We start from the raw sequence: 26,642 nt of genomic DNA, 5'->3' as shown, positions 1-26,642 counted from the left end.
GTTGTGCTGTAATTTAACACATTTGTTTATTTCTGTGAGGCAGGATGTGAGATATAAGGAAAAAACAAAGAATCACGGGACTTAAAACGGTGCACTAAAATCTGAAAATCTATCAAGTGTATTTATAAAGTGGACTGCCTAAGATGACAGTGACAATCTAAGTTCCTGATAGAGTTCAAATGGTAAATTTTGTGAGGGAGGGGTAAGGCTTTAGAGGGAACAGAAGGTATCTTCCTGCCAGTGAGCAGGGAACATACGAATTCAGTTTAGCCACCTGGGGCCCATTTAGTGCACTAGAGCAGTAATTTGCTAAATGGGTCCCTCATAGTAAAATAGAATGAGTAAATAGTGAGCAATTTAGGCATGGTAAACCACTAGTAGCTCAAGGGATATAAGAATGTGAAACTATAATTAGATCCCTTGTTCATAATGTACTAACTAAATGTATTACATTGTATATTGCATCTTTCTGAGTTTATTTCTGGACACAGCTGAGCCCTTAACAATTCAGACGGAAACCATCCCAGCTATCAATTCATGCTTCCATTAAAATTCCAACTGCTTATATTAGAAAAAAATTCCAAAGATGGTTTCTTTTATCTTGGATCTAAGGATGCAAACAGGATTAACCTAGATGCAAAACACAGCAAGTCAGTTATAAATCACACAGCATAAAATAAACTGTGGCTGTAAATTGAAAATTATGTTCTCTTTTTCTATACTTAGCTGTGAAAATATTTTAACAAGTTGGCATCAGGGTTTGCAACTTTTACATCTGTTGTTTCTTTTCAGGATTATCTTTTAGCATTTTAAGATGTGATTCTTTGCAAAGTGTGGCTTGTCAGAAATGTGGTATTAGATTGTAATTTGGAACACCTTAAAAAGGGTAGGGGGCATTCATGAGTTATGCAGCTTCAGGATACTGGCCTATTCTCCACTGTACTTTTAGTAGGAGAAGCTGCTATTTCATGGCTGTCTGGAAAACATTTGTCCTTTACTGAAATCCTTTTCTTATTCGAAGAAATCATATAGTGTGGGTTGGCTCAGATGGTCTGGATGACGTTCCATGATACTACCAAGTTCTAAGCACAAGTTTCATTGCCCTTATCTATTCATTGCCCTTGTCTATTATTTCAACTATGAGGTTCCAGTTGATCTAGTGGTTAAGGGGACTGTCTACTCATTACGAACTCCCATTTTCTTTCTGTCTCTCCTCTCACCCCCAAGTTTAGTAACTTTATTGAAGGTTTGGAGGTGGAACAAGGGATGGATCACACTGTGAACCCTTATTCTTCTGTTCTTCCCTCACCTCTGATTTTTATTACGCTGGGTACAATGGAATATGACATCTTTCAGACTATAGGCACTGTGCAGGAAATCGTTTATCTATGTAAGAATTATATTCTACCTTCTTTCTCTTCCCTGCCCTATCCCCCAACACAGGATTTTTTGTTTTGTTTTGTAGGCTGGAATGTATATCTTTTTTTCTTTATGCTGAGATACTTTAACATTAACCTTATTCATTATTTCCCTCCTCTTCCCAAATCGGTAATTCCTCACAGCTATAGGGCAGGAGTGTATGATGACTCCCAACCCCTCCCACCTCCAGTATTTTGGACACTAAATTCTCTGAGCTATGCCTTTTCTTTAAAATTTTCCCCCTTGAAAAGGAGGTGTTTTGGTTATAAATACCTTCAAAGATTAAACAAAATTCCTAGAGGATAAAAAGGCAGTGACTGCATAAAGCTGAATGACAGGAACCAGAGCTAGATTAAGTACAGTACTACAATTTCTTAGGGTGCAAATGGACATTAGGCCAATAGTGACCGTATTTATGATTAGAATAAACGTTTCCTGAGTTTGTTATACTAGCTAAACAAATATACCTCTAGAAAGCAGCTAGCTATATGGGAGTTAATATACATTTCTTCAATAGCAAAAATTAAACAGGTTTGTAGGAAATCCACTAAGGAACTAATGAATATAAAGACTGAAGACTGTGTAAACAGTCTATGTTTTAGCATTGAAATTTAACATGCCTTTTGTTTTTTAATCATATTAAATAAAAGATAAATTAAAATACCATTCTTTTCATTTCTAGGACAGTTTGTGTTAGGAGCTACTCAAGGCAACATATGGATTAGTGTAGTTGAAATTTATCTTCAGTATCATTACCTTTTTTCTGCCTCTTTGCTTTCTTTCAGAGACAGATCCTTCAGCAAGTACCCAGTTTCGTTACAAAAAAATTCATCCAATGGTAGTCTCTTTGTCTGACTTCCTGGACAAGGTCAGTTCCCCTTGTTGTAATTTTTTGTCTTTTCCCATGGCACCTTGTATTTTTCCCTTTTCTAGATCGCTCTCACTTGTTGACTTTCTTTGTAATCTATATGCTCTGTGAAGGCAAGGGCAGTGTCTGATTTTTTTTAGTTGCTTAACAGTGACTAGTATATAATATGTTTATAGTTTTTATTAAATTAATTGACATGACTATCTTATCTCTTTTGGGAGAATGTGCATTCTCCCTATTTTTAAAAACATGGAACTTGGTTCTGTTGATTGAAATGAAATGCAATAAAAATTAGTTTCATGAGGCCAAGGGGTAAGACTTCAAAAGAAAGATATAGAAAATCATTCTCAAGACTTTCCAGCATCAAGAGAAATATTTATTTTCATCCTGGTAGCTTCCTCCATTCCTCTTCAGTGAAACAGTGTAGGTAACCTAAGTATGGCTTTACTTGCCCTTACCAATTTCTATTATTTCAGCGACAAGTTCCAGCTGATTGTTTTAAAAGATTTTTTTTTTTTTTAATTTTTAAATAATCTCTATACCCAAGATGGGGCTCAAACTCACAGCCCGGAGATCAAGAGTCTCATGCTCCCTTGACTGACCCAGACAGGTGCCCCTGATCTCCCTCTTTTCTCTCCTTGCTTGTTTGCCCCCACCCCCTAATGTCCCTCCAGGTTTACTAACCTTATTGAAGTTAAGGGAGGCCCTGGATAGAGGCAGTTGACAAGTCTCACATGTGAAAATTTATAAAAATAAATCTGGGGGAATGGTAATTCAATTACAAATGTTTACTAAATTCTTTTGAACAGCAACCTGTTCTGGTCTAGCCTACAATATTGTTTAAATCGATGAGAAAATGCAACTTTTCAGACCACAACTAAACATTGTAGGAGCAGAAAACGTTTTTTTTTTTTTTTTATTAATGTTTTAAGAAAAACCAAGGTAAGACGTAAGAGGGAACACACAGGACCGATCTCATATCCCACGTCTCCAGTCCATTTCTTCTCCTTTCCACTGCTTTGCGTTGTCGTTAAGTTACTTCAAACTTTAAGGTCAATGGGAAAAAACAAGACAGCAGCCCTTTGCCTTTTCCTTCCCGCATATGGCTGTGGAAGAGGATAGGCTCCAGGTTGCACGATTTCGAAAACGCGTATTCAACAATTGCCCATTGGACTTTGTCTTCCCCTGGACTTGAAAAAGTGGGGAAAGTGAGGTTGGCCACTTTTATGGCCAGTTATCCTGTGGTGCTGTGGGCGTGTTTTTGCATCTCATACAATGGGTGGAAGTGAGAACCAAGGAACTGGGACCTTCGTACCAGTTAGCGTCCCTCAAAGCCCTCACTTTAAATTAGCAGGGAAAACGAAAGTCTTCTGGGGAGCGGGAATGGGCGGGTTGGGCACAAATTAATGAACAAGAACATTCCCGGGCACAGAGTTTAACAGCAGAGGGCACAATACCCACTGCCCATAGCCGGCGGCTGGCTGAAGGAGGGGCATAAAATAAGGAACTCTGGGGCCTGTGGTTCGCCCTGTTTCCTTCGGCATGTTCGTTCCAGCACTAGAACTGCAACTCCCAAAGCGCAGCGCGCGTCTGTGTGTGTGTCTCCTCTCTCTCTCTCTCTCTCCCTCCCCAGCCGGCCCCTCTCCCAGGCATCGCAGGCACCTCCCGGGATACTGTCCCCGCCCCCGCCCCGCCCCGCCCTCGTACGCACGCGTCACGTTTGTTTACCCTGAAGCCCCGCCTCTCCGCCGTCCTCCAGCTCTCTCCACTTCTCCCAGGAATGCCGTCATGCTAATGATGCATATTCATGAGGCCCTCGTGGAGCTCCCGCCCTGCCCGCCGCCCGCCTTCCCGCTCCCGGCGCGTGATTAATATTCAATGAGCCCAGCTACGCGGCTGGTTCGCCCCGGCAAAGTGGGGGGAGCGGGCGGGGCCTGCGCTCCAGAGCCCGCGACCCGGGCGGGGAGGGCGTGTGTGGGGGGGGCGGTGGCGGCTAGGCGGGCGGGCGCGCGGAATGGAACACCGAGACACCGACGGAATGCTCCGAATTGCCACATAATCCCCTGGAACGGCCGCGCGGAACGCCATTGGCTTCTCCCTTCTCCCCGCGCCGCCGTCTCCCACCTTCGCCTCATCGCCTCCCTCTCCTCCCGCTGCCTCCGGAGCTGGGGGGGAAGCGCGAAGCCCCACTGCAATGGAGCCCGCCGCCGCGGCTACGGCGCAGCGACTCCCAGAGACCAGCAGGGAGGACCGAGCTCCGGCTCCCGCGGCGGCGGCGGCTTTGGCGGCTCTGGCGGCAGCGGCCGGGGGCGGCCGGAGCCCGGAGCCCGCGCAGACCTCGGCAGCCCCGACCGGCGGGGCGCGGGAAGAGGCCCCCGGCGAGGCGCAGCCGGGGCCACCGCCGGGCCGGGCGGGAGGCACGGGTCGCCGGCGGCGGCGCGGCGCGCCCCAGCCCACCGCCGGCGGGGCTGCCCCGGTGCCCGGGGCCGGCAGCGGCGCCAACTCCCTCCTGCTGAGGAGAGGGCGGCTGAAGAGGAATCTGTCCGCGGCCGCCGCCGCCTCGTCGTCGTCGTCGGCGGCGGCGGCGGCGGCCGCTGCCGCCTCGCACTGCCCCGGCGCCGCCGGCCTCTCTGCCTCCTGTTCGGCCTCGGCGTCCCTGTGCACCCGGAGCCTGGACAGGAAGACGCTGCTCCTGAAGCACCGGCAGATGCTGCAGCTGCAGCCGTCGGACCGGGACTGGGTGAGGCACCAGCTCCAGCGGGGCTGCGTGCATGTCTTCGACCGCCACCTGGCCTCGACCTACCTGCGCCCGGTGCTCTGCACGCTGGACACCACGGCCGGCGAGGTGGCCGCCCGCCTGCTGCAGGTGGGCCACAAAGGCGGCGGCGTGGTGAAGGTGCTAGGCAAGGGGCCCGGACCCGCGGCCGGCGCGGAGCGGCTCCCCGACGTCGGCCCCCGGCTCGCGCCTGCCGAACCCCGGGACTTTGGGCCGCCGCCGGGGAGGAGCGGGCTGGCTGCCGTCGGGGGCCCGCCGCGCGCGCCTCCCGCGGACCTGCAGCTGCGGGGCGGCCCGGGCGGGTGGGCACGCCGTTCCTCCCGCGCCAGCCCCGCGCCGTCTGACTCCAGCCCGGGGGAGCCGGGCGCCCCGCAGTCCCTGGACGGCGCAGCCGCGGGCCCGACCTCCGACACGGAGAGCTTCAGCCTGAGCCCCAGCGCCGAGAGCGTGTCCGACCGGCTGGACCCCTACAGCAGCGGCAGCGGCTCGTCGTCGTCGTCCGAGGAGCTCGAGACTGATCCGGCCCCGTCGGGGGCTCCGGGCCAGCCCCGCCTGCCCGGCCGCTCTGCGCCGTCCCGGCCCGGAGCGGGCGGCCGGCCGCCTTCCCCGACGGCCTCTCCGCCTCCGCTGCAGCCGAAAGCGCCGAGGGCGGCCGATGGCCCGGGAGGGGCCGCCCGGGACCGGCCGAGGGAGGAAAAGGCGGCTGCAGCCTCCGCCCTCGGCCGCCCCCAGTCGACCCCGGGTGGGAACGGGGCGGCCCCGGAGAAAGCGCCTCCGCCGCCCACCCTGTACGTGCAGCTCCACGGGGAGACCACCCGGCGCCTGGAGGCGGACGAGAAGCCATTGCAGATTCAAAATGACTACCTCTTCCAACTGGGATTTGGGGAGTTGTGGAGGGTGCAGGAGGAAGGCATGGACTCGGAGATTGGCTGCCTCATCCGCTTCTATGCAGGTAAGGGAATCACCTGTATGTTGACGTGCGGGCTGTAAACACTTCCAGATCCCGAGGAGTTGAGTGCCAACCAGGAGTAAACGCGGGTCCTCGGGAGTCTTTGTTGCTTCTTTGCAGCTTTCACGGACCATCTGTGTAGTAGTATGTCGAGCAGTTTTAATACCCGAGACTTGCCGTCAGTCTTGAGGGCTCAGAGGTTGGGAAGCGATGTGGAAACGGTGGCACAGCCACCAGGAAGTACAGGTGGCAGGTACTTCTGAGAACGGCGGTGGGACTTCATGTTAACAGAGAGGGCACTTCCTTCAGGCCGCCCCTCCTGGGCACGTTGGGTTGGAGGCGGTTTGGGATTGCAGGTAAACGGTCTCGTGCACACAATACCGACGGGGTGGGGGGGGGGGGCATGAGCAACAGAAATGCTCTAGGTCACTCTTTGTGCAGTTGTCCCCGTTTGCCATTCTCGCATGACTCCCAGGAGCTCCTTTCTCGTCATCCGGTTCAGCTGTCATGCTGTCATGCTTATTTGCCCACTTAGTCCTCGCTGGCAGATAGGACCCCTCTTCGTGAGACTTTTTCCCCAGAGCTTTTTCTGCTTTATTTCGGTTTCACCTGCAAGTTTGATTTTCCCATCAAAAGTGATGTGTCATTTCTTTTTCTCATTTCTGACTTACAGCCTTTCTAGCTAGATCTGACCATGACTGTGTGACTGGCCGCAGGGATCACAATAATACTTGAAGTGGTTACCATATCTTGAGATGTGATCTAAAATCTTCCTCATTCATTGATTCTTTTTCTTTACTTTTTTTTTTTCCAGTTCCAGCTTAAAACTTTTTTACTTTTCTCTTTTTTTTTTTTTCCAGCTTTTGGAGATACGACTGACGTGTTAGATCTGATTCTTACTAGGGGTGACTAATGTTTCTCTTTTGATTAAAGACTTGGCAGATACCAAATTAGGGAGCTATACATCCTGGGTGTTATATTTGAGGTTTATATTTGTTTGCATCTTTGCATGTTTCCTTTCTTTTCCTTTCTGATTATGTTCTTAGTGATGAGAAATTTTATTTAAAATAAAGTTAGTGTAATAAAATTAGAAGACTCAACTCTTCCCCAGCTTTACAATTCTAGCGTATAGGTGCTGGTGGAAAAGTAATCCTATTTGTAACTTGATTAATCTGTTGCCATTCTTTCTAATTTAATGTTTTTTAGTCCAACTGGTGTCTTAGTGGCAGTTGAGTCAATGAATAAATCTTTACTCCCACACTGAAATATGCAAGACCAGGAGCATTCCCGGTGAGGTGTCTTTTTAAGTTTCACTGAAGTTTTAATATAACTGAGGTGGATTTCTGATGGATTTTTGTCTTCTAAAGAAAACCATATCATGATATTATAGCATTTGTGGCATCTGAAGATAACATCTCAACTGAAAGACATGGCTTTAAAAATTTATGGCCTAGAAAATCAGTGATTTTTTTTTTTTTTTTTTTAATGTAGGAACAACAAGTGCATCCTTATCTCCTGGAGCTCATGTATTTTGTAAAATACTGTTATTTTACAAAAGCATTAAATGATAATCACGCTTGGAATGAGAATACTAACATGAGAATGATAAATGCCCTTATCACCAAGCCAATTACATGGAATGAAATATATAGAGAGGAGGGGATATGTAGAATAAACAGTACTGAACATTTTATACATAAAAAGCTCTGTGTCTCTTGTCCTTGTGTTGATCATGATAAATGTCTATGGCAAAGGTTTTGGGTGTCCTAGTCATGAAATTTAAATCTTTGATTCCCTTAATTACCTCTTCAAGTGTGTCTAAAATATTCTAAGTGACTGATCTACAGTGGTTTTTGTTTTTTTTAAGCTTATCAATCTAGAAGTGACAAATTTTCTTTCTGGTTAAGTCAAATTTCTGGTGTGGGCATTTTGATCTTTTTTGTTTATGAAAAGCAGCAGTTGTTTCTTGCTTCATTTCTGTGTACACAACATAAATACATACATACTTCTGTGTATGTGCTTGTCAGAATGGCTAATACAATGGGGGCGTCACACGCGGTATCCAACCTGTCCTTGAATATGAAGCCTGTGTACAGGTGTCCCAAAAGCAAGATGCTTGTTATAGAGGTGTCTGGTTGTTTGTTTTTTACACAGAGTTGAGCCTATTTTGAATCCAAGGTAATACATAAAATGTCTCTGTTGATATGCATTTGCCACAGAACTAAATTGCGCTGATGGTACTTGAACTTTTGCAAGGAAGTTTAGTTATTGATGAACAAAAGGGCCTTGTTATAAGGTGGTCTTACTTATTATGGGAACACCGTCAGGACTTCACAGGCAAATGAGGGTTTGTGCCTCGCTGGAGGAGATTCCTAGAAATTACCCTGGCAGTCGAATGAATGTAGTAGGACACCCAACAAGAACGTGTTACATTTTGGTAGTATTTCTTATCCTTAGGAAAAAGAGAATTAAAGTTTATTTTAGATAAAGGTGTCGCATGCCACATTTGTTTTTATAATTCTAGGTATGACTTTTAAATTTCTTGCTGTGTATCTTTTGTTTAGGTGTGTAGTTGGAGTTAAGGATAGATTAGGAAGTTGCCTTTGAAGCATTTTGAATACTTTCCTGTATTTAAATTGAACTCATTATCTGATATCTAGTTATCTAGTCAGCTACTTTTTTTTTTTTTTTTGAGAAGTTCTTGTTCAACAGAGAACTTTCATTCTTTTGAAGGTCACCTTTCAATGGAATTTTAGTATTTATAACTTGACTCAAGTTATTCTTAAAAGTCTTTGAAAGGCATTCACAGTTGCTTTGAATATTTAATACTTATTTGGGTAAAGTAAAATGGAAGTCTTTAATGAGGTATAAGGTGTTGGACGAAAGGTGCTATCTAATTACAGAGTTGTTAATGAAAACTTAGTTTGAAAATTGTATCTTTCAAGCATTCTTTAAGCTGCTGATTTAAAATATGACAAAATTTAAGTGGCTGTATATGAAGTTACTGGTCTTAAGTATTTTAAGTATGTTAACATTTAATTTCCTCTTAAAGTTAACTATCTTAAATTTTCCTCGGAAGAGGGGCGCCTGGGTGGCGCAGTCGGTTAAGCGTCCGACTTCAGCCAGGTCACGATCTCGCGGTCCGTGAGTTCGAGCCCCGCGTCAGGCTCTGGGCTGATGGCTCGGAGCCTGGAGCCTGTTTCCGATTCTGTGTCTCCCTCTCTCTCTGCCCCTCCCCCGTTCATGCTCTGTCTCTCTCTGTCCCAAAAATAAATAAAAAACGTTGAAAAAAAATTAAAAAAAAAAAAAAAATTTTCCTTGGAAGAGAGTAATTTTAGGTTAAAAAGTTTAAAAATTTATGTGGCTTGACGTAAGTTATGGACTTCAAAACATTAATGAGCTTTGTGTTTTGGACTCCCCAGGGAGTCTGAGTGATTGGCCAAGGGCAGTGTTAAACTATATATTTTTTGACTCTGTTCTGCCACCTTTTAGATTTAGTGGTTTAGCTATTTCAGTTCCAATTGTAATAGTGGGAAAGGGTGTTGGCAGAATGGAGAGCACACCCACTGTGCCTAGTGAAATCTTGGACAAGATGTTTTTATGGGACTTTTGGGATTGCTCAGAACAATCTCCTAACCCCTCATATTTCTTCTCTTTTTCTCTTTTGGGAATGATCAAACCTTACATGGTTTCCTGCATGGAAACTGAGAAGGGGTGGTTCAGCATTAAGCTGTAATATTGACCAGCAGGCTCTTATTACTATAATTACAGCAGTATTGAGTAACGTGCTATGAACATGTGACACCAATGTGTGCTCGAACAGTCCTTTCAATTTTAAGAACAAAGGGTTTAACTTTAATTTTGTTGTTTTAGATTTACATTTTATATTTGTTGTTTTTGGTATAAACTGTATGCTATCTTTTCCTTCGTAACTGTGGTTTGAGAACATCTATTAATATGTTGAGTTTTAGCATCTTCACAAATTTTAGGGGGCTTTCACATAAATTATCTTATTTGTCCTTTCGAAAACATTATTAGGGAGGAGTCGATGTCAATCCTCTTTTCAGAGAGAGAAACATGCACAGAGAGGTTTGCCTCTTGCTTGTGGTTTTTCAGTCCTTGGCAGAGCTGAGTATATAGAGAGCTGGGCTGTTCTATTTTGCAATTCATATCACTTTCCATGAATCGATGCTGAATTTCATTTACACTTGAATTTTTCAGTTGGTTAGAAGCATTCAGAAAATATGCTATTTTTGTTGGTAATGAGGTGATATTATCCTCTAGTCCAAAGTGGTATTCCTTATGAAATATTGATGGTCTTATTTTTTTTATCATGCTGCCTTTAAACACCCAGAGTACCAAGACTGGCAAATTGGTAGGCAATACAGAAAGAGTACTAAAGTGTTGTCAATATTCTGGTTGCAAACTATGATACTTGCATTTAAGTTGCTAGGAAATGAAGTTTACTTAATGACTTAATTTTTTTGTCTGACCATGCCTTATCTGTTAAACAGTAAATCTTCATTCTAGAAAATTAACACTTCATCTGAAAAGTGGATAACTTTTCAGGGTGGAGGTGTGACAGACAATTCAGTTCCTTTAAAATATAGCCTTACTTGTAAAGTATTGAAAATATACATCATAAAAGGTTTGCTTAAGTCTTTTTAGAATAGAATTACTGGTACTTTAGTGATAGTGCTTTTTTGGTGTTACTATGCTATTGTTATGATTATTTTTATAATTCATACATTATATAGAGCTAGAGAGTAAGCTCTTCTCCCTGAATTTCATTGTTGCTTCTGAAACTTCTAAAATGTGTGTCTTTTGTGCTGGGTGAAATAATGCAGGGAGAGGAGATGTGTGTAAGTTAGTTTGTAAGGTTTCCGGGTTAAAAGTTGTATCTTTTTGTTGCTATAAGATTGTTAAATCAACCACCTTAAATGATTGGTGACCTCAAGGTCATTATTTTTTAAAGTGTAAAGTGTTTTGGTTTCTTGCTCTTTTTTTTTTTTTTTTTTTTTCCAAGAGTCCTGCATTTGATTTATTGGTAACATAACAGTCATTGACATTCTTTATGATCCAAGCCTGGTGTAATACTTGGCATTTTAGTTTAAACATTTGTTGAATTGAATTTGTGGAATTTTGTTAAGCAGCTGGTGGTGTATGCCCTGATTCTTCAGCCTTCCATCCTGTTTGGGTCCCCAGGGATGCGTTAAACACACATACACGCGGAGGCATTTCTCCCATGGCAGCAGATTTTAGATGTGCCACATACTATTAATATCTACTCTTTCACGTGAGTGAAGCTCTGTGTGGATTTTAAGAGAGCAGTTCTCTCTCCCAAGTTTTCTTAGAGTTAACAGGTGTTTTTTTTTCCCCCTTCTTTTCAAAGGCATCTCTTACCTCAACTTTGAGATGAACTTAATGAGACATCTGTCAAATGAGGCATCTTAGATTTAATGATTTTGTTACGTGCCAGGGTTGAACACAATTCAGTTTATCTGGACAGGAGACGGGTTTAATTGTTGTACTGTGAAAGTCAGGAGATCTTGAAGCCGCTCAGGAGAAAAGCTTTTTCCTTTAAAAAAGATGCCTGACATTTTGAAAAAGAGAAGTTACCAAAATGTCTGGGAAAATGAAGCCTTTAAAAAAAAAGAAAAAAAAGAATCCCACCTTCTAAAACCCACTCCACCTCTTTAATCCCAGGCATCTGGTGCAGCCCTGGTAATGAGGGCCTTTGAATCTGGCCTCCTGTCCCTGTGCTTCTGGGGCAAACCCTTTTTTATACTTACCTTTGGTTTTCTAAAGATAGTATAATTAAAACAAAAAATTTGACCATGTGGATTCTTTAGACATATTAGGTATTTACAACCTAAGTCTGTGGTGACTGGTTGTGTTTTGATTTGTATGAGACTTCAACTCTAGGCTTTGGGAATTTTTGATAAATTTGAAGCTCAGAGATCTGGAAAGAATAGATTTTAGTGATATTTGGATTAAAAAACGTTAGGATATTTGGCTAACTATGAAATAGCAACTCCTCTAGGTTGAGTGATACCGTACTTTAGAATCCAGCATGATGACAATTATGGGATTACTGAAGTGTTATTACACTTTGATTTGGAGGTAGAATGGTTTTGTTGTATGCCTCGTGTGTAACATACGCCTGGTGTACCTTTTAGTATGTTTAATGAAACAATGCATAACCTTCCAAGAAAGCCAGGTTCTTGCTGAAACAGTTGTTTCCCTGTTGTATTTTTACATTTGAGATTGCCTTAATACATTGTAAAATGTGTTTAAAGATAAAGTATCTTGTTCGGGTACAAGTCCGGGAGCTTCTGAGTTTGGAGACTCGAGGTGCTATTAGAAAAGGAGTGGAAAAGTCTATTTGTAGGTTGTACACATTTTGTAAGTTTGTAAATATCAGTATTTTGGCAGAAAAGACCCCAAAATTCAGAACTTGGCATATACTTTCCCAAATGAAATTAGTGTCATTTCCAGTTATATGAAAGCATTCAGTTGAAGACTGAGCACAGTTTGAAATAATTTTGCTTTAGACCATTTAAATAAGGAGTGAAAAGTCTTTTAGAACTTTGAGGTTTGAGATGATTTGAATTGGTTGATTTTTCTTTTTAGCTTTGTTTTTTTTTTTTCCCCTGCATTCTTTTCAAGCAGGAAGAGTTTTGTATTTTTTGCTATTCCTACCGACTCATACATTTGTTAAAAAATTAGAGAATGAATCTTTTCATATACCCTCCGTTAACAACATGTTAGAATATTTGGGCTTTCTTTTCAAATATGAGGCATGTTTTTGAATATAGTGATAATATGATCTGTACTTGTTTTCATTGCCTATTCAAGAATTACTTTGATTTTTACAGTCCGTTCACTCCTGACACGTAGTCCAAAGAATGAAATTTTATGCACAGAACCAGTTTGGTTTTTTATTTTGTCAATGATGAGAAATATATTCCTTAGGAGTTCTGTCTTTTTCCCATTCATATATCTTGAGAGCTTGCATGCTGGTGTCTTCGTCCTGAATGGGTGCTACATTATGGTTCTTGAGTTTGGCTGATGTGTCCTGGGGTCGGGTGAAAGTATCCTTGTTTGTTTGTTTTTCAAAAATAACTTTTGGGAAAAAATTATATGGTTTTATCTCACACTCTGAGAAAAGAAGGTGTATAGTTTAAGGAAATTAGTCTGAAAGTTGGTCTGACTTTGGGTATTCATTTTATTAACCTATCCTGGGCGTTGCTTTCCTGATGATGAGGTTGGAGTGGAGTAAGCATAAGATCTTTTTCAACTCTTAACATACTGGGGCTCCATTCGAGAACCTTTTCTTCCCATTAGGAAGGCTAAAAGTTGTAGTTGTTTTGTTTTATAAGACCTGCCCATGGGCTTAAAAGAGTCAAATCTCCTGCATTTTGTCAGGGAGAAAGGAATCGACTTGGACCTCATACATGCAAGATAGCCTGAGGTTGACAGCCAAAGTAGACCACCTTTTTGGTATAGATTCGGACAAATGACAGCATAGGTAATGTTTGGTTCATTCTCTCTCCCCGTCAGCCTTACCTCCCAACCTAGACCTCAGCGTGCTGGAGATGATTTAAAGAAATACATCCTTTTAAAAGTTAGAGTTGTTGTTGTTGTTGTTTTTTAATGTTTTATTTTTGAGAGAGAGAGACAGACAGACAGAGACAGAGCACGAGTGGGGGAGGGGCAGAGGCAGACACAGACTCCGAAGCAGGCTCCATCCAGGCTCGGAGCTGTCAGCGCCCAGCACCCACAGATGGAGAGCTCATGACCTAAGCTGAAGTTGGATGCTTAAGTGACTGAGCCACTCAGGCACCCCTAGAGTTTTTTCTTAAGTTGGCGTATAAAGCAATAATAATCATAATTCAGCTTATCAAGTTTACTGTAACAGTAACTCTGTATTTGAGGTATTCAGATGTACAAAACTTACCGGATTGTTAGCTTTAATTTTTGCTGAGGTGTGTGCCTGTCTCCTTGTGCCTAGAGTCTCAGGAGAAAAAGCACTTAAAGAAAATGGAATTTTTGTGTTGTTATTTTGATTAGATGATAGACTTTAGGATCCCACAGAGATCCTAAGCAAGTCCGTAGAGGTTAAGTGTCTGGTCCAAGATCATTGATCAAGTAAGTCATTCTCAGAATTAGGAATAGCACTCATGATTTGGATTATCTGTCCATTGTTCTTTTTCTCACCGTACTGCCTGCTTACGAATTTATGGTCTTTGGATCCTCCTTATATTTAGTATTCAAAATGAAAGTTAAGAAAAATGGAGTGTACTTACCACATTTGGTGGCTTCTCTGTGACTTCAAGGTGTTTCTGGTTTCATTTCATTGTCATCAGTGCTTTTGAGAGGCTGCCCATCACTTTGACAGACATAAGGGTGGGGGGCTTTTAATGGAGCTGTTGGATATCTTAATTGCATAGAGGGAAATTAGAATGTTACCCTTTGGGGGATTTAATGATAGAACTTTAAAGTTGACAGATGGTTGGCTGAGAGGACTTCCAGTACTAGAAAATCAGAAAAGCAATGGTGATTTGTCTAGTACTTTGAAATTGAAATTGTTAGAATGGAACTGTAAAAAGAAATCATTGACTTTTAAAAAATATTTGGGAAAAATTTTAAAAAGAGATTTTGAAGAAAAATTCTCATTTAAATATGTTCATTGGAAAGATTCAGTGTTCATTATATTCTTTATTTCAACAAAATTTTTAAAGATGTCTTCTCACAATGAAAAGAGCATAGCTTTTTCAGGTACACACACTCAGTTCTACTTTTGTCTCATATAAAGAAAAACCAAAACAACTGACTTCAGTAATCTTTGGGCTTTTGTCGTTTGTCGGTTTTGGAAGTCTTTATCATGAAGTCTCCTGTTTTGAATATCTCCTTTCTCTCCCTAAAAGAGGGGGAGAGGGAGAAGAACAGAAAGAAATTCCTGCTCCTGTTAGCAAAAAGACAGTTTGTGAGTATTTTTAGGGGTATGAGAAAGATTTCCTTCTATATTAGGCTCTATTTTAATTTAAGCATTTACCTTAAGCAAAAGTTTTAGCTTTCCTTATAGGGAAGTTAATCTACTGAGTCAATTAATTCCTCAAAGATGACTGTTCATTTTTAATATGAGGAAGGGAACTTCTTAAAGTGCAGAAGTACAAAAGGGTGAAAATACATTGCATCTGACATGTAGAATATGTACTCCAGATGCTGAAACAGAGGAGAAATTTCTCTTGATGGTCTCTTGGAGAGGTGGTATGGCCGGGGGCAGCTGACATTCAGTTTTATGTAATAACGATCTCTCCTTATGGGAGGAAGTAAATTCTGTAATTGAAGGACACTCATTCTCTTATACATGCCCCACACATGCGTTCTGCATTGAATGTTGAGGCAGGATGTTCATGGGAGGTGGTAGTCATATTTACCGATGGGAGGGAGGGGTAGGTGGGTGGGGTAAATACGCTTGGGAGAAAAAAATCTTGATTTGAAAAAATTTGCCATTCTTAATTATGTGGATCATTTTTTTCACATCTTAATTGTAACTTATTTATGTTGTGAGTGGCTTATTTATATCCCTTTGCTCACTTTTTGTTTGATATTTGCCTTTTTCCTACCGGTCTATAGATTGGTTTTGGGGGGTATATTTAGGGAAACTAGCTTTATTTTGTAAGTCACTAATATTTTCTTTATCCGTTACACTTTTATGTCAGTCTTTTCCTCTAGATATTTAGGGTTCTGTGTCATGTTTAAAAAGACTCCCTATCCTAGGATTAAAAAATGAAATTTCCTGTGTTTTCCTGTGGTATCTTACAGTTCTATTTTCTCTGCTGAAAATTTTAATCTGTTTAAGAAAGATAGGAAGTAGGGAAGAAATTGTGTCAATACTTTTTATTGAATAGTTGAGTTATTTCTTCACTGATTTAAATGCCACTTTTCCTCAGTTTGTCTTTTAACTGAGATTAGAATCTATGATATAGGACAGTTTAGGTTTAGAAGCTATTTTGAATTTGTTGAAGAAAATAGGGAGAAAGAGAAGGATGCTTATCTGATTTCCACTACATTTCTTTTTTACTCCCTAATTTCCCAGTAGCAGATTGTGACCATTACTTCCAGGACTCATGTCCTTCTGGAATATGGATCTGTCAGGATTCTCTTTTCCTGTGGATACTTTGTCATCCTGAAGTAGCTGGGATGGGAGTGGGGTCAGCTGGAATATAAAATGCTGATGTATAGACACATGTATAGATACACATGTATATATGTGTGTCTACAAATGTGTGTGTAAGTATTTGTATAATATACATTATATATATTGCAATATACACATTGCATTAGGGAGCATTCAGGTGCTTATTTATGCTGAAGAGATTCCTTTTTTTTTCCTTCTGAAGAATTTCTGGGGACTACTCTGAAGGTCACTGTGGAGCACATAGGATTTATCTTTTGAATATAGAAAAAGGAAGACTAGCATGTTTATCAAAATCAGTAACAGCTCTGCCAGTGGTGCTTTGAGGTTTTCCTGAGTTGGACTGAGAAGGGGTTTCTGTAGGTGGCCATGAATTGAGATGACAAGGACATAATGTCAAATAACTCTGAGCTGAAAATGGTGTAACGGGACCAGTGTCCTAATGGCAGTCCTGGCACGTTAGTGCTATAGGTAAATGAAGTCCCCGGAAAGATGAAATAGTTTTAGTGGGTCCTAAATGTCAAACCTAGACAAGTCAAGTTGGAACATCTACCACCTGAGCAGGCTCTCATGCTCTAGTGACCAGTTCTTAGTCATGGGACCACAAGACAAAAATTGTACTACCGTTGCATTTCGTGGCCTTATCAGACCCTCTTTGTTGGAGAGCTGAGATTCTTCTCTGTAGGCTTTTAGCTGTATTACCCAAGTTCAAAGTTGTCTTAGCTGGAGTGGATTCCGGACTTGAATCCATGAATATTTAAGGAGAAAATCTCCAGACCCATTGCCCTAAAATACTAAATGAAATAATGATGCCGTTGCCAAACTTATTTAGGTGTTTACAAGTAACATTTCTTCCACAATGACCAACCAGATGGCATTTTTTTTTTTAATTTGAAGAAACAAGTGCAAAGAATTAAACTTCCTCAGCATAATTGTATCCTACTATATATAATGTTCACAAAATTGAATAATATTTTGTTATTTAGGAAACGTTTATATCCTTACTACATACTAGGCAGTGTTTTAAGTCCTTTGTATATATTAGCTAATTTAATTGTCATAACAACCCTACGAGGTAGACCGTGTTATTACTTCAGTATTACAGATAGAGGAACTGAGTCACAGAGCTGTTTAGTAACTTGTCTGGATTTGTACAGTGAGTAAAGCACAGGCAGTATTCAAGTCCAGGCATCTGACCCCGGAATCAACTCCTTAGTACCCACCTTGTTTTGCTGCATGTGGAGAACTTGTCCCTGATAACCTTCTGGGGCCAGCCTGAGCATATCATTGTTCAGGAAACACGGATTTTGAAATAGTTACGGCTGGACTTGGGTTCTGCATCTGCTGCTGCCCCTAGGGCTCCCTTGGCTTCTTTCCTTCTCTGTTGAAAGAGGCAATACCTTAGTGTCCCATGAGGTTGTTGAGCAGATCAACTGAAATCTGTGGAAGTGCCTGGCACAGCGGTACCGGCTGTTATGAACCGAGCCCTAGTCTTGGGTGGGAGGAGTGCTGACTGGGGACTAGCCACCTGGCTTTGGCTGTGGGCTTCTTTACTTGATGGGAAGCCTGTAATGAGCCCCTTAACCTCCTCAAGCCTCATTAGAGAAAGAGGAGGAGAAAAGTGATAAAATAACTCAGTCTCAGAGAACTTTGTGAGGTTCAGATTTGGTGATACATGTGGAGGTGCTTTGTAAACTGTGATAAGCTACGCAAATATAGTGTGGTTCTATTATTTTTAGCAACGGTGAACTGCCACAAACGTTAATTAGACTTAATTAGGGCCCATTAAGGAAGATGGGGGACCCTGGTGCTCAGTGACAGTGGCAGACCATACACTTTTCACCCGTCCATCCGTCCGTCCACCCACCCATCCAGTAATTATCTACCAGGTCAGAAGTGCTTTGGAATCAAAGATGACTGATTTGAATTTTCTAGGATCCCTTGACATGCTTTCCATCTTGAGAGGATGTTTCTGGAAACAGCAAGCCCGCCAGCATTTCCACACAAAGGTGAAAAGCGTTCTGGTGGAGGCAGTGTTCCCAGATGACTGTCGTAGCAGTGAATGAGGAAGGCTCCTGACTCCACTGTGTGAGGCCCCAGAGGGCCCTTGAGCCAAGTCTTGAAGGATCCGAAGGACTAGGCTGTTGTCTTAATTCTGGGATCCTGAATTGTTTGAGGAGCAGCCATAAATTACTGGTTCAAAGTCCAGTCAGACTGAGTTTATCCTCTAAGATTTACTAAGTACCTTTCCATCTAGGCATCTGGGCCTTTTTATCCACTTGAATTATTTGGGCTCCATTTGGTATCAGAGTTTGTGAGGATATAAATTCTGGGTTAAGCAAATATGAATTTTGCTTTTCTGAAAAGGAAATGCAAATGTGCACATACTTGATGTTGCCCTGAAGCCTGGTGCAGGGGTCCTGCAGTACATTTGAAAGACATTCTCTTATTTCTTATTTTAAGGCCTGTGAGGGTTTTGCTTTCCTCAGATTTATTGGAATTATGGGAAATGTGATTATCTTTTGGTGTCGGTTTTTTCTTTTTAATTTTTATTCTTTAAAATTTATTTATTTATTTATTTATTTATTTATTTATTTATTTATTTATTTAACTAGGTTCCACACCCAACGTGAGGCTTGAACTCACGACCCTGAGATTAAGAATCGCATGTTCTACCAACTGAGCCAGCCAGGTGCCCCCGGAGGCAGTTACTTTCTTTTACTTTAGTGACACAGAGTAGACTGCATTAATGTAAAATTTGGACGATGATGAGTTGGTCCTTATCTGAGAATGTTATTTTTCACTGTGCTCAGTCTCCACTGATGAAGGAACTTTTTAAAAGACTTCTTGTGTGGACTAGGAGGAAACACAGTTCTGAAGTGTTCATGTAAGCAAAAGCAACATATTAGCTCTTGAATCCATGGCTGGAAAGCTTGTACTATGCATATGGCAAGTTAAATCTTTACTAATGGCCCGTTATAAATTTTGTTTTAAATAGAAGGGAAATAAATGTCTCTGTGGAATATTGTCTTGTGTAGTAATGTGAATGGCATCACTGGAAAAAAGGTCTTCATTTGCTTTTTGGTTTTGTTTTTATTTTTATTGAAAAAAATGTTTTTAATGTTTATTTTTGAGACAGAGAGAGACAGAGCGTGAGCAGGGGAGGCAGAGGGAGAGACACACACAGAATCCGAAGCAGGCTCCAGCCTCTGAGCTGTCAGCACAGAGCCTGACTTGGGGTTCCAGCTCACAGACCGCAAGATCATGACCTGAGCTGAAGTCGGACGCTTAACCGACAGAGCCACCCGGGCGCACCTGTTTTGTTTTTAAATTATGACGAAGACCGTGGTTAAAAAAAAAAAAAAAAGTTATTCAGATCCCGTCTAAAATAAGTCATGTTTCTAATTCAAATGAAAATACGAATTCATACTCGTCAACATCGAGGTTAATCACCTGCCAATGTGTATTTTCCACTGTCATTAGCACCTTTTTGCCCTCTGTGACACAGGTTTACAGAGACTTCAGTTACCTCATTGGAGTAATATCAACACCTGACAAGCTGATTTTATGGGGGATATTAACAGAACCATTACGTTACCATCAGTGTAATCAGAAGGAGAATAGTTACTGGTCCTTGTGATTATAAAGCAGGTGCTCAAAATCCCTTGCTCTGTAACCAAAGCAGTAAGAGGGACTTAGTGTTTTTAACCACAGTCTGACTGGTATTGTCTTAGTAATACATGGTGACAAAAGTTCTGTAAACAGATTATGTTGGAACTTCAGAGGATAATGTCATTCTGAAGATACCACGTAAAAGTCCATTTCCAGAAGTAGGGTTTGTCCTGTAGTTAGTACAGTCAGAATGCTTGTTTTCTACCCTGAAACTGGTGTGCAGCTTCTAATAGAGAATTGGGACCTGTCATTGCTTCCTGCTTTTGGAGATATGTGTAAGGTCTCCCACCTCCACCCCTTCCCCACAACTGAGCAACAAAACAAAAATGATTGCTAGCCTTCCTGGTTCTAAGAAACTGACAGATTAACGCCAGTAGCCTCAACCTTCAAATAATGCTGGTGGATAAAGGAAAGTGTTGATCATTTGTCTTTAAGGTACTCTCATAAGCACAACTATGCGTACCCCTTTGTACAGTATCTTTTTACTTGTAGAAACATTTGTGATATTGGAGTAGACTTAACCGGAGGTGTCTGTGAATAGTTACTGAGTCAGAATCTAATGAATGTGATAATTGAAGAAATCCCTGCTACCTATAGCTTTGCCAGGCTTCACGGGTCTAAACTGGGTGACAACTGCATGGATATCTGAGGGGGGAGGGCACAGAATTGGAGCATTGGAAGGGACCCTGGCATCTAGTCCAGTTTCTTTCCTAGCCTGGAAATCTGTACTTTCCTGATTGATGGTCATCTGGCCTGTGTTGTGGACTGCCTACTAGGTATTTTATTCCAGGATCACGTTGAGTGAAGCTTTGCTCCTCGAGCTGTGACCTATGGGCTAGCATCGTCAGCATCTCCCAGGAGTGTGTTACAAATGCAGAATCTTAGGCCCCACCTCAGACCTCGAAGAAGTGCTAGCATTGGGGGCGCCCGGGTGGCTCGGTTGGTTGAGTGTCTGACTCTTGATTTCAGCTCAGGTCGTGATCCCAGGGTCGTGGGTTCGAGCCCGGTGTCGGTGTCGGGCTCTCAGCAGAGGAGAGCCTCTGCTTGGGATTCTCTGTTTCTCACTGCTCCCTCTCCCTCCCCTTCCCCTCCCTTCCTCCCCACTCCCCTCCCTGAAAAAAGAAAAAAAAAAAGTGCCGGCATCGGATGAATTGGGAGTGGGAGAGATTAGTATTGCAGGAAGGAAATCATTGGGAGCTTGTGTGGTTTAGAGAGATACTGAGAGCAGCAGAGGGAGAAAAGGAGTCGTGCGAAGATGTTATCCTCAGACTCAGTGGCTAATTGGCTGTTTCGGTGAAAGAAGCTCAAAGATGTCGCGTGTGCAGTTTGATGAGAGAATTGTGTCAATTCATGACAGTAGTTCGTGTCACTAGTTCAGTAAGGCTGAAGGACCACGTGCTAGAGTTAGGGGTTGGTGATGTGAGAATGAACGAAGGTGTGTCTTCTGTTAATATTTACTAATATTTATCAGATGAGGACTGATTTTGCAGAGGATGAGTTTGAAATGGTAGTACATGTGAAAGTGACTAAAGCCATCATTTAGCTGATTGAAGCACCAGGCTCACCACCCAGCTCCCCGAGTTCAGTGGAACTTCTTTGCTTTCTGCCGCTTACAGTATGTGCAGTAATTTTCAGGAAGGTGATATAAACAGTATTTATTTACTTGGTTTTCTTATGACTTTTTTTTTTTCACATTCAACCAAAATAAATGCTAGTGCTGGCTGTGGCTGTGGGCAAAAGTGAACAGGTCTAAAAAGAATGTTTATATTAAATTTATGAAGCTCTCAGGATGAACGCCTTTTGAATGTAAGACTTTCCTATATGGGTGTGTGTGTGTGTGTGTGTGTGTAAATTAACAATTGTAATAACACTTGAGATACCTTAATGAAGACATTTACATATGGCCAAGGGAACACGGAAACCCTGTAAACAGCTTTCCCTGGAAGTGGAATGCTTTGGAAGGCTCCATGGGAAGGATTCCTTTTGTGAATGGGGGATGAGCATTGCACGACAAGGGTGTGTCAGGAACTAAAGCATGAATGAAAGGGCACCCTGTGCGCAGGTCCAGTCGTGAAGTGTTTGGTGATGAGGTTAAAGTGGTAGGAGGGGAGACTGAAAAGGAGGTTGGGGCCAGATGATGAAAGGCCTCACATGCTAAGGATTTGACTTGATAAGCAGTGGGAGCTACTGAGCACTTTAAGGGTGTGTGTGGGTAACACAATTAGGTTTGTATCCTAGGTCGTTAACTGGCAGCTAAGCTGGAGGATGGATTGGAGAGGGAGCAACTAGAAACGTGGATGCTGCCTTAGCTGGGCCTTTCGTAAACATTTTAACGCACTGTGTGACCAGCTGGAGATCCAAAGGAAGGATGGTGTCGCCTCAAGGAGTTCAGCGAGAAAGAAATAATTGCAATACAGAATACGTCACTTTTGAGGTTTGCACGGCGTGGTTACCAAATAGGAAACTAACCTGGTCTGCTGCAGTTGGGTGGGTGGAGAGGATTTTGAATATTGGAAAGAGCAGACTAGCAATGGGAGTTGATGGGATAGGGCATTCCTGGTAGGACAACCAAGGGGCTCCCTGGGAGCTAGATGAGAAAGATCTGGACTAGGTCAGTGCAGACGAAGAGCTGCGGAATGGGAATTGCTTAGAATGTAGAATTCTTGGGTCTTATTGAATGATTATATTTTGGGGGAGAAGGAGTAGTACAGGATTTATTACTCATTCCAGAACTCATTTGAGTATGTCTTCCACGTCAGGAAGTGGGTCACTGTATCCCATGTCAGGGATATAGTGTGCATAAGACGGACAGGGTTTGTGTGTCAGGATCACTTGGAGGTTTCTGGTTTGACTGTAATCCCATCACCCAACAGGCAGAACACGGGAGCAGGAATTGGCTTGGGGGAGGGGGGAGTTGGTGGATTGATTAGATCTGGATGTGTTAAACTTAAGGTGCCTGAGGACATTCAGGTATGTCTGGAGAGAGCTCAGGGAGCATCTGTTGTAGGCATTCATTGACGTGTTTGGATTGAGTGATAGTGCTCGGCAGTGGATGGGGTGAGGAGAGGGCTGAGGAAGCAACTCTGAGGAGTGCCTCTGTTAAAACCTGGGAGTGGACTATGTTGACTCAAAGACTTCAGATATAAAAGACACCTACTGTATGACTGTATTTATATGAGGGTCACTTAACAGGCAAAACGAATTTTTGGTGCTAAGTGATAATAAATAGTTGTTTCCTTTCGGGGGGATATTGATGGGCAGGGGCTTGAGCCATCTGCTGTTGGTAAGTTCTTTGTAGTTTTCTGAGTTTTAGTTCCTGGTGTTTGAATGTACCATTATGGTTTGCGTGCTTTACTCGATGTAAGTTAAGCCTCAGCAGAAAGAAGGGAAGTGGTTCCAAAGGAAGAGGCTTGAACATAGTTTCTATCCTAAAGGGAAAGAGACCGGGGAAGGCTAAGGATGATGCATGAGTTGGAGAGGGAAAAATAAAGGAAAGTCCTGAAGGAAATAAAAGGGGTGATATCATGAACACCGATGGAAGAGTTAGCTGTGGGTGGTAGAGGGCCATCTATTTCTTTGAGTCTGGGTAAAGAATAAAGATTCATTTAAGTGAGAGTTCAGGAAGCTGGGCCTTAGTGTTCTTAATGAATTGGCAGGTAGGGGAAAAAGTCAAGTCTTGGTATTTCTTGTAATATGCACCTTACTATACTGGGCTGGGTTGGGGGGGTGTTAGTGAACCAGAGGTGCAGGAAATGATCACCAAACTTGGCTTTGCAAGTTTGATAGTGCTTGTATCGGGCAGGTTTGTTTGTTTTGCACAGTTTTGGTTCCCCCTGCTCCCAATCTGTAAGAGAGTGTGTGTGTGTGCGCGTGTGTGTGTGTTGTGGGAGAGAGGGTAAGTGTATAGATATAATGGTCAGAAACCTTCAGAAAAGTTGGAAGTACTAAATGACAAAGCGGGGATTGTATCTTCTGTTATGTCCCCATTTCCATTCCGCTCATAAAGTCACTCGTGGCGTAATAAAACTTCTGAGATTTTTTTTTTTTTTTTCCTTCCTCGTCACCTATAAGATTATACTTGCAGAGATGAGAGCTGGTTCTGAAGACACATTTTCCATTCCTAGATTCTCAAAGTGACTTGTGGCTTGAATCTGAACATAAAGTGAGCATGAAGACATGAGAAATGATAAGACTGGATGGGTATAAACCAGATTGTATAGGGGACAATTATTGTTAAGTAATAAATATTGTTAAGAAACCATATCAAAACTATCATTTTTCTTCTTGTTAATTGTAGCAAGCATAATTTTTGCTTGCTTTTTTGTGTTCAGTCTTGAACTAGATGCTGAGATTTCAAATTGTGGTTAACCAACAGTTCGGTTGTTCTTAAGAATATAATTCCCAGATATTTACTTTAATCTCTAGGTCATCTGGTTATTTTTATATTCCAGTTGCAAAGTTGGTTTCTATAATTTTTTAATAAAGATGTTGGGGTGCCTGGGTGGCTCAGTCAGTTAAGTGTACGACTTTGGCTCAGGTCATGATTTCGTGGTTCATGAGTTCGAATCCCGCATCAGGCTCTGTGCTGACAGCTCAGAGCCTGGACCCTGTTTGGGATTCTGTGTCTCCTCCTCTTTCTGCCCCCCCCCCCACACCCCCACGCCGCCCTCATGCTCTCTCTTTAAAAATTCATAAACATTAAAAAAAATTAATAAAAAAATTAAAATGTCCTGAGAATAGAATAGAAACTCTTGAGAGAGAATCATAATTGTTAACTCTTCATATCAAACACGGTGAATTACCAAACAGCAGTAATATTGGGAGAAAGAAGAACCATTGCTTTTGATTTGGAGAACCTGGTGGAAATGGCAGCAGAGTTGTTTTTATGGGTTTTTTTGTTGGTTTTTTATTTGCTTGGGAATTTTCTATTTTGGGGGTTGGCAGTTGTATATTTATGTTCAAAATTCACTGATCATTGTAATAGAAACTTTTTATGGGATACTTTTTTTTTTCTCTCTCTCAGTCAATTCAAACAGTTGCAAAGTGCTTGCTTCCCAAGGCATGAAGTATTTTGAAGGCTGGGGAACAATGAATTGGACAGATCCTCTGCCTTTTTAGAAACTTCAGCCAGATTGCACAAGGACACAGATGATCATAAAACAGACCTGGAGCCTGTTTCCGATTCTGTGTCTCCCTCTCTCTCTGCCCCTCCCCCGTTCATGCTCTGTCTCTCTCTGTCCCAAAAATAAATAAAAAACGTTGAAAAAAAAAAAATTTAAAAAAAAAAAAAAAAACCAAAAAAACAGAGCATAGTAAGACAGCACAGGGAGAAGGCTCCCTCCTTTCCTCCTTGCAAATAATTCTTGAAACTTGTGCCCACTACATGCCTGTCTTTAACAAGATGGACATGATCCTTGCTCTTGTGACTTCATAGCAAGGAGGAGACTTGTCAAACACATACCTATATAAATAACTGTGGTATTTGCCACTAAGGAAAAATATAGTTTTTGTTGTTGTTGTTGTTTGCAGTGAATCCTGGTTCACTCAGGTTTAAGCTGAGACCTGAAGGATGAATAGTGGTTTGAGGGTTTGGGGTATAGGGTACGGTGAAGAGTGTTCCAGATGGGGAAACAGTATATGTGAAGGCCATGAGGTGGAGAGCCCAGCATATTTAAGGGCCTTGAGGAAGGACCTCTGTGAGTGTGGTATAGTGAGTGGGATTGAGAGTATCAATAGGCAAGGCTGGAGAATAGGCCGGATCATGGGTGCATGTGGTCTGGGGTCAACTTGTGGTAAGTTGAGTGCTTTGGTCATCATAGTTTTTTCTTCCCACTTAAATACAAAATATGTAGATATGCATATCTGGCTGCAAAGGCCTTTTAGACCATAGTTAGTGTTTTGGAATTGATTTTAAGAAAAATAGGAAACCATTCCATTGGGTTCTCAAAAGTTATTTAGCTCTCCTTCTAGGATAGGTGTCAAATGATAACTATCATTTTGTAACTTTCCTTTGTCTTATCAGTAGGAAGGATAAAGGGAGGATAAAAGTGACTCTGTCTTTTCTATATTTAAGTCTTCTATCAGGATACACCAAGAACGGCCAGTTTGTCAGCTTTCCTGTGTACCCTCCCTACATGTGCTTTCTTTCTCTTTCTAGCTTTCCCTGTGGCCACTCACGTCCTTGCCCTGCTATACTGACTCTGCACTGAGAAATTTATGTCCTTTCAGGAAGACATTCAGTGAGATTTTACCTGTTTAGGATTTTTTTTTTTTTTTTTTTTTTTTGTACTCTTTTTATCCATAAATGAGAAGAAAGGTCCTGGGGTCATTTGTGCACAAAGTCAAATTTTCAATTAAGGGCAGGCTCATGAGTTTCTTTATAGGTGTTAGTGAAACTATTACTTTCTCCCATTTTTTTTTCTCTTGGTCATCTTTATCTTTTGCATGATTTTCCCACTTTTGATGAGATCAAGTGATAGTAAAACAGAAAACAGGTAAAAACAGGTTTTTAATTGAGGGTTTTTGTTGTTAGGGAAATTTCAAAAACATTTTAAAAAGTAGGCAAGATAGTGTTGAAGTTACCTGTTGAACTTTTGTGTACTTTTTGCCCAGCATTAGCAATTACCTACTTGTTTTATCTGGAGTCTCTTCCTTCTGCCTTGATTGTTTTGAAGCAGATTCTAGGCATCTTCTCATTTCATCTGTAAGTATCTCTAAAGTATAAGCACTCTGTTTTAAAAACAACCATGGCACT

At 42.0% G+C, this 26,642-nt stretch overlaps 1 protein-coding gene across 1 annotated transcript in view; it reads left to right on the top strand.

Moving 5' to 3' along the window:
• The first annotated feature begins 4,359 nt into the window (after positions 1-4,359).
• The window catches only part of PHLPP1 (PH domain and leucine rich repeat protein phosphatase 1), a 214,558-nt gene continuing 192,275 nt past the window's right edge, over positions 4,360-26,642 (top strand). The window contains exon 1 of the mRNA XM_058691881.1: positions 4,360-6,015. Coding sequence (XP_058547864.1) covers positions 4,482-6,015 — 1,534 coding nt within the window. The 5' untranslated portion in view covers positions 4,360-4,481. The remainder of the gene's footprint in view (positions 6,016-26,642) is intronic.

The sequence above is a fragment of the Neofelis nebulosa genome, chromosome 11, assembly GCF_028018385.1.
Source record: "Neofelis nebulosa isolate mNeoNeb1 chromosome 11, mNeoNeb1.pri, whole genome shotgun sequence".
Lineage (NCBI taxonomy): Eukaryota > Metazoa > Chordata > Mammalia > Carnivora > Felidae > Neofelis > Neofelis nebulosa.
Note: the sequence above shows the minus strand (reverse complement) of the source record. Positions and strands in the feature narration are given on the sequence as shown.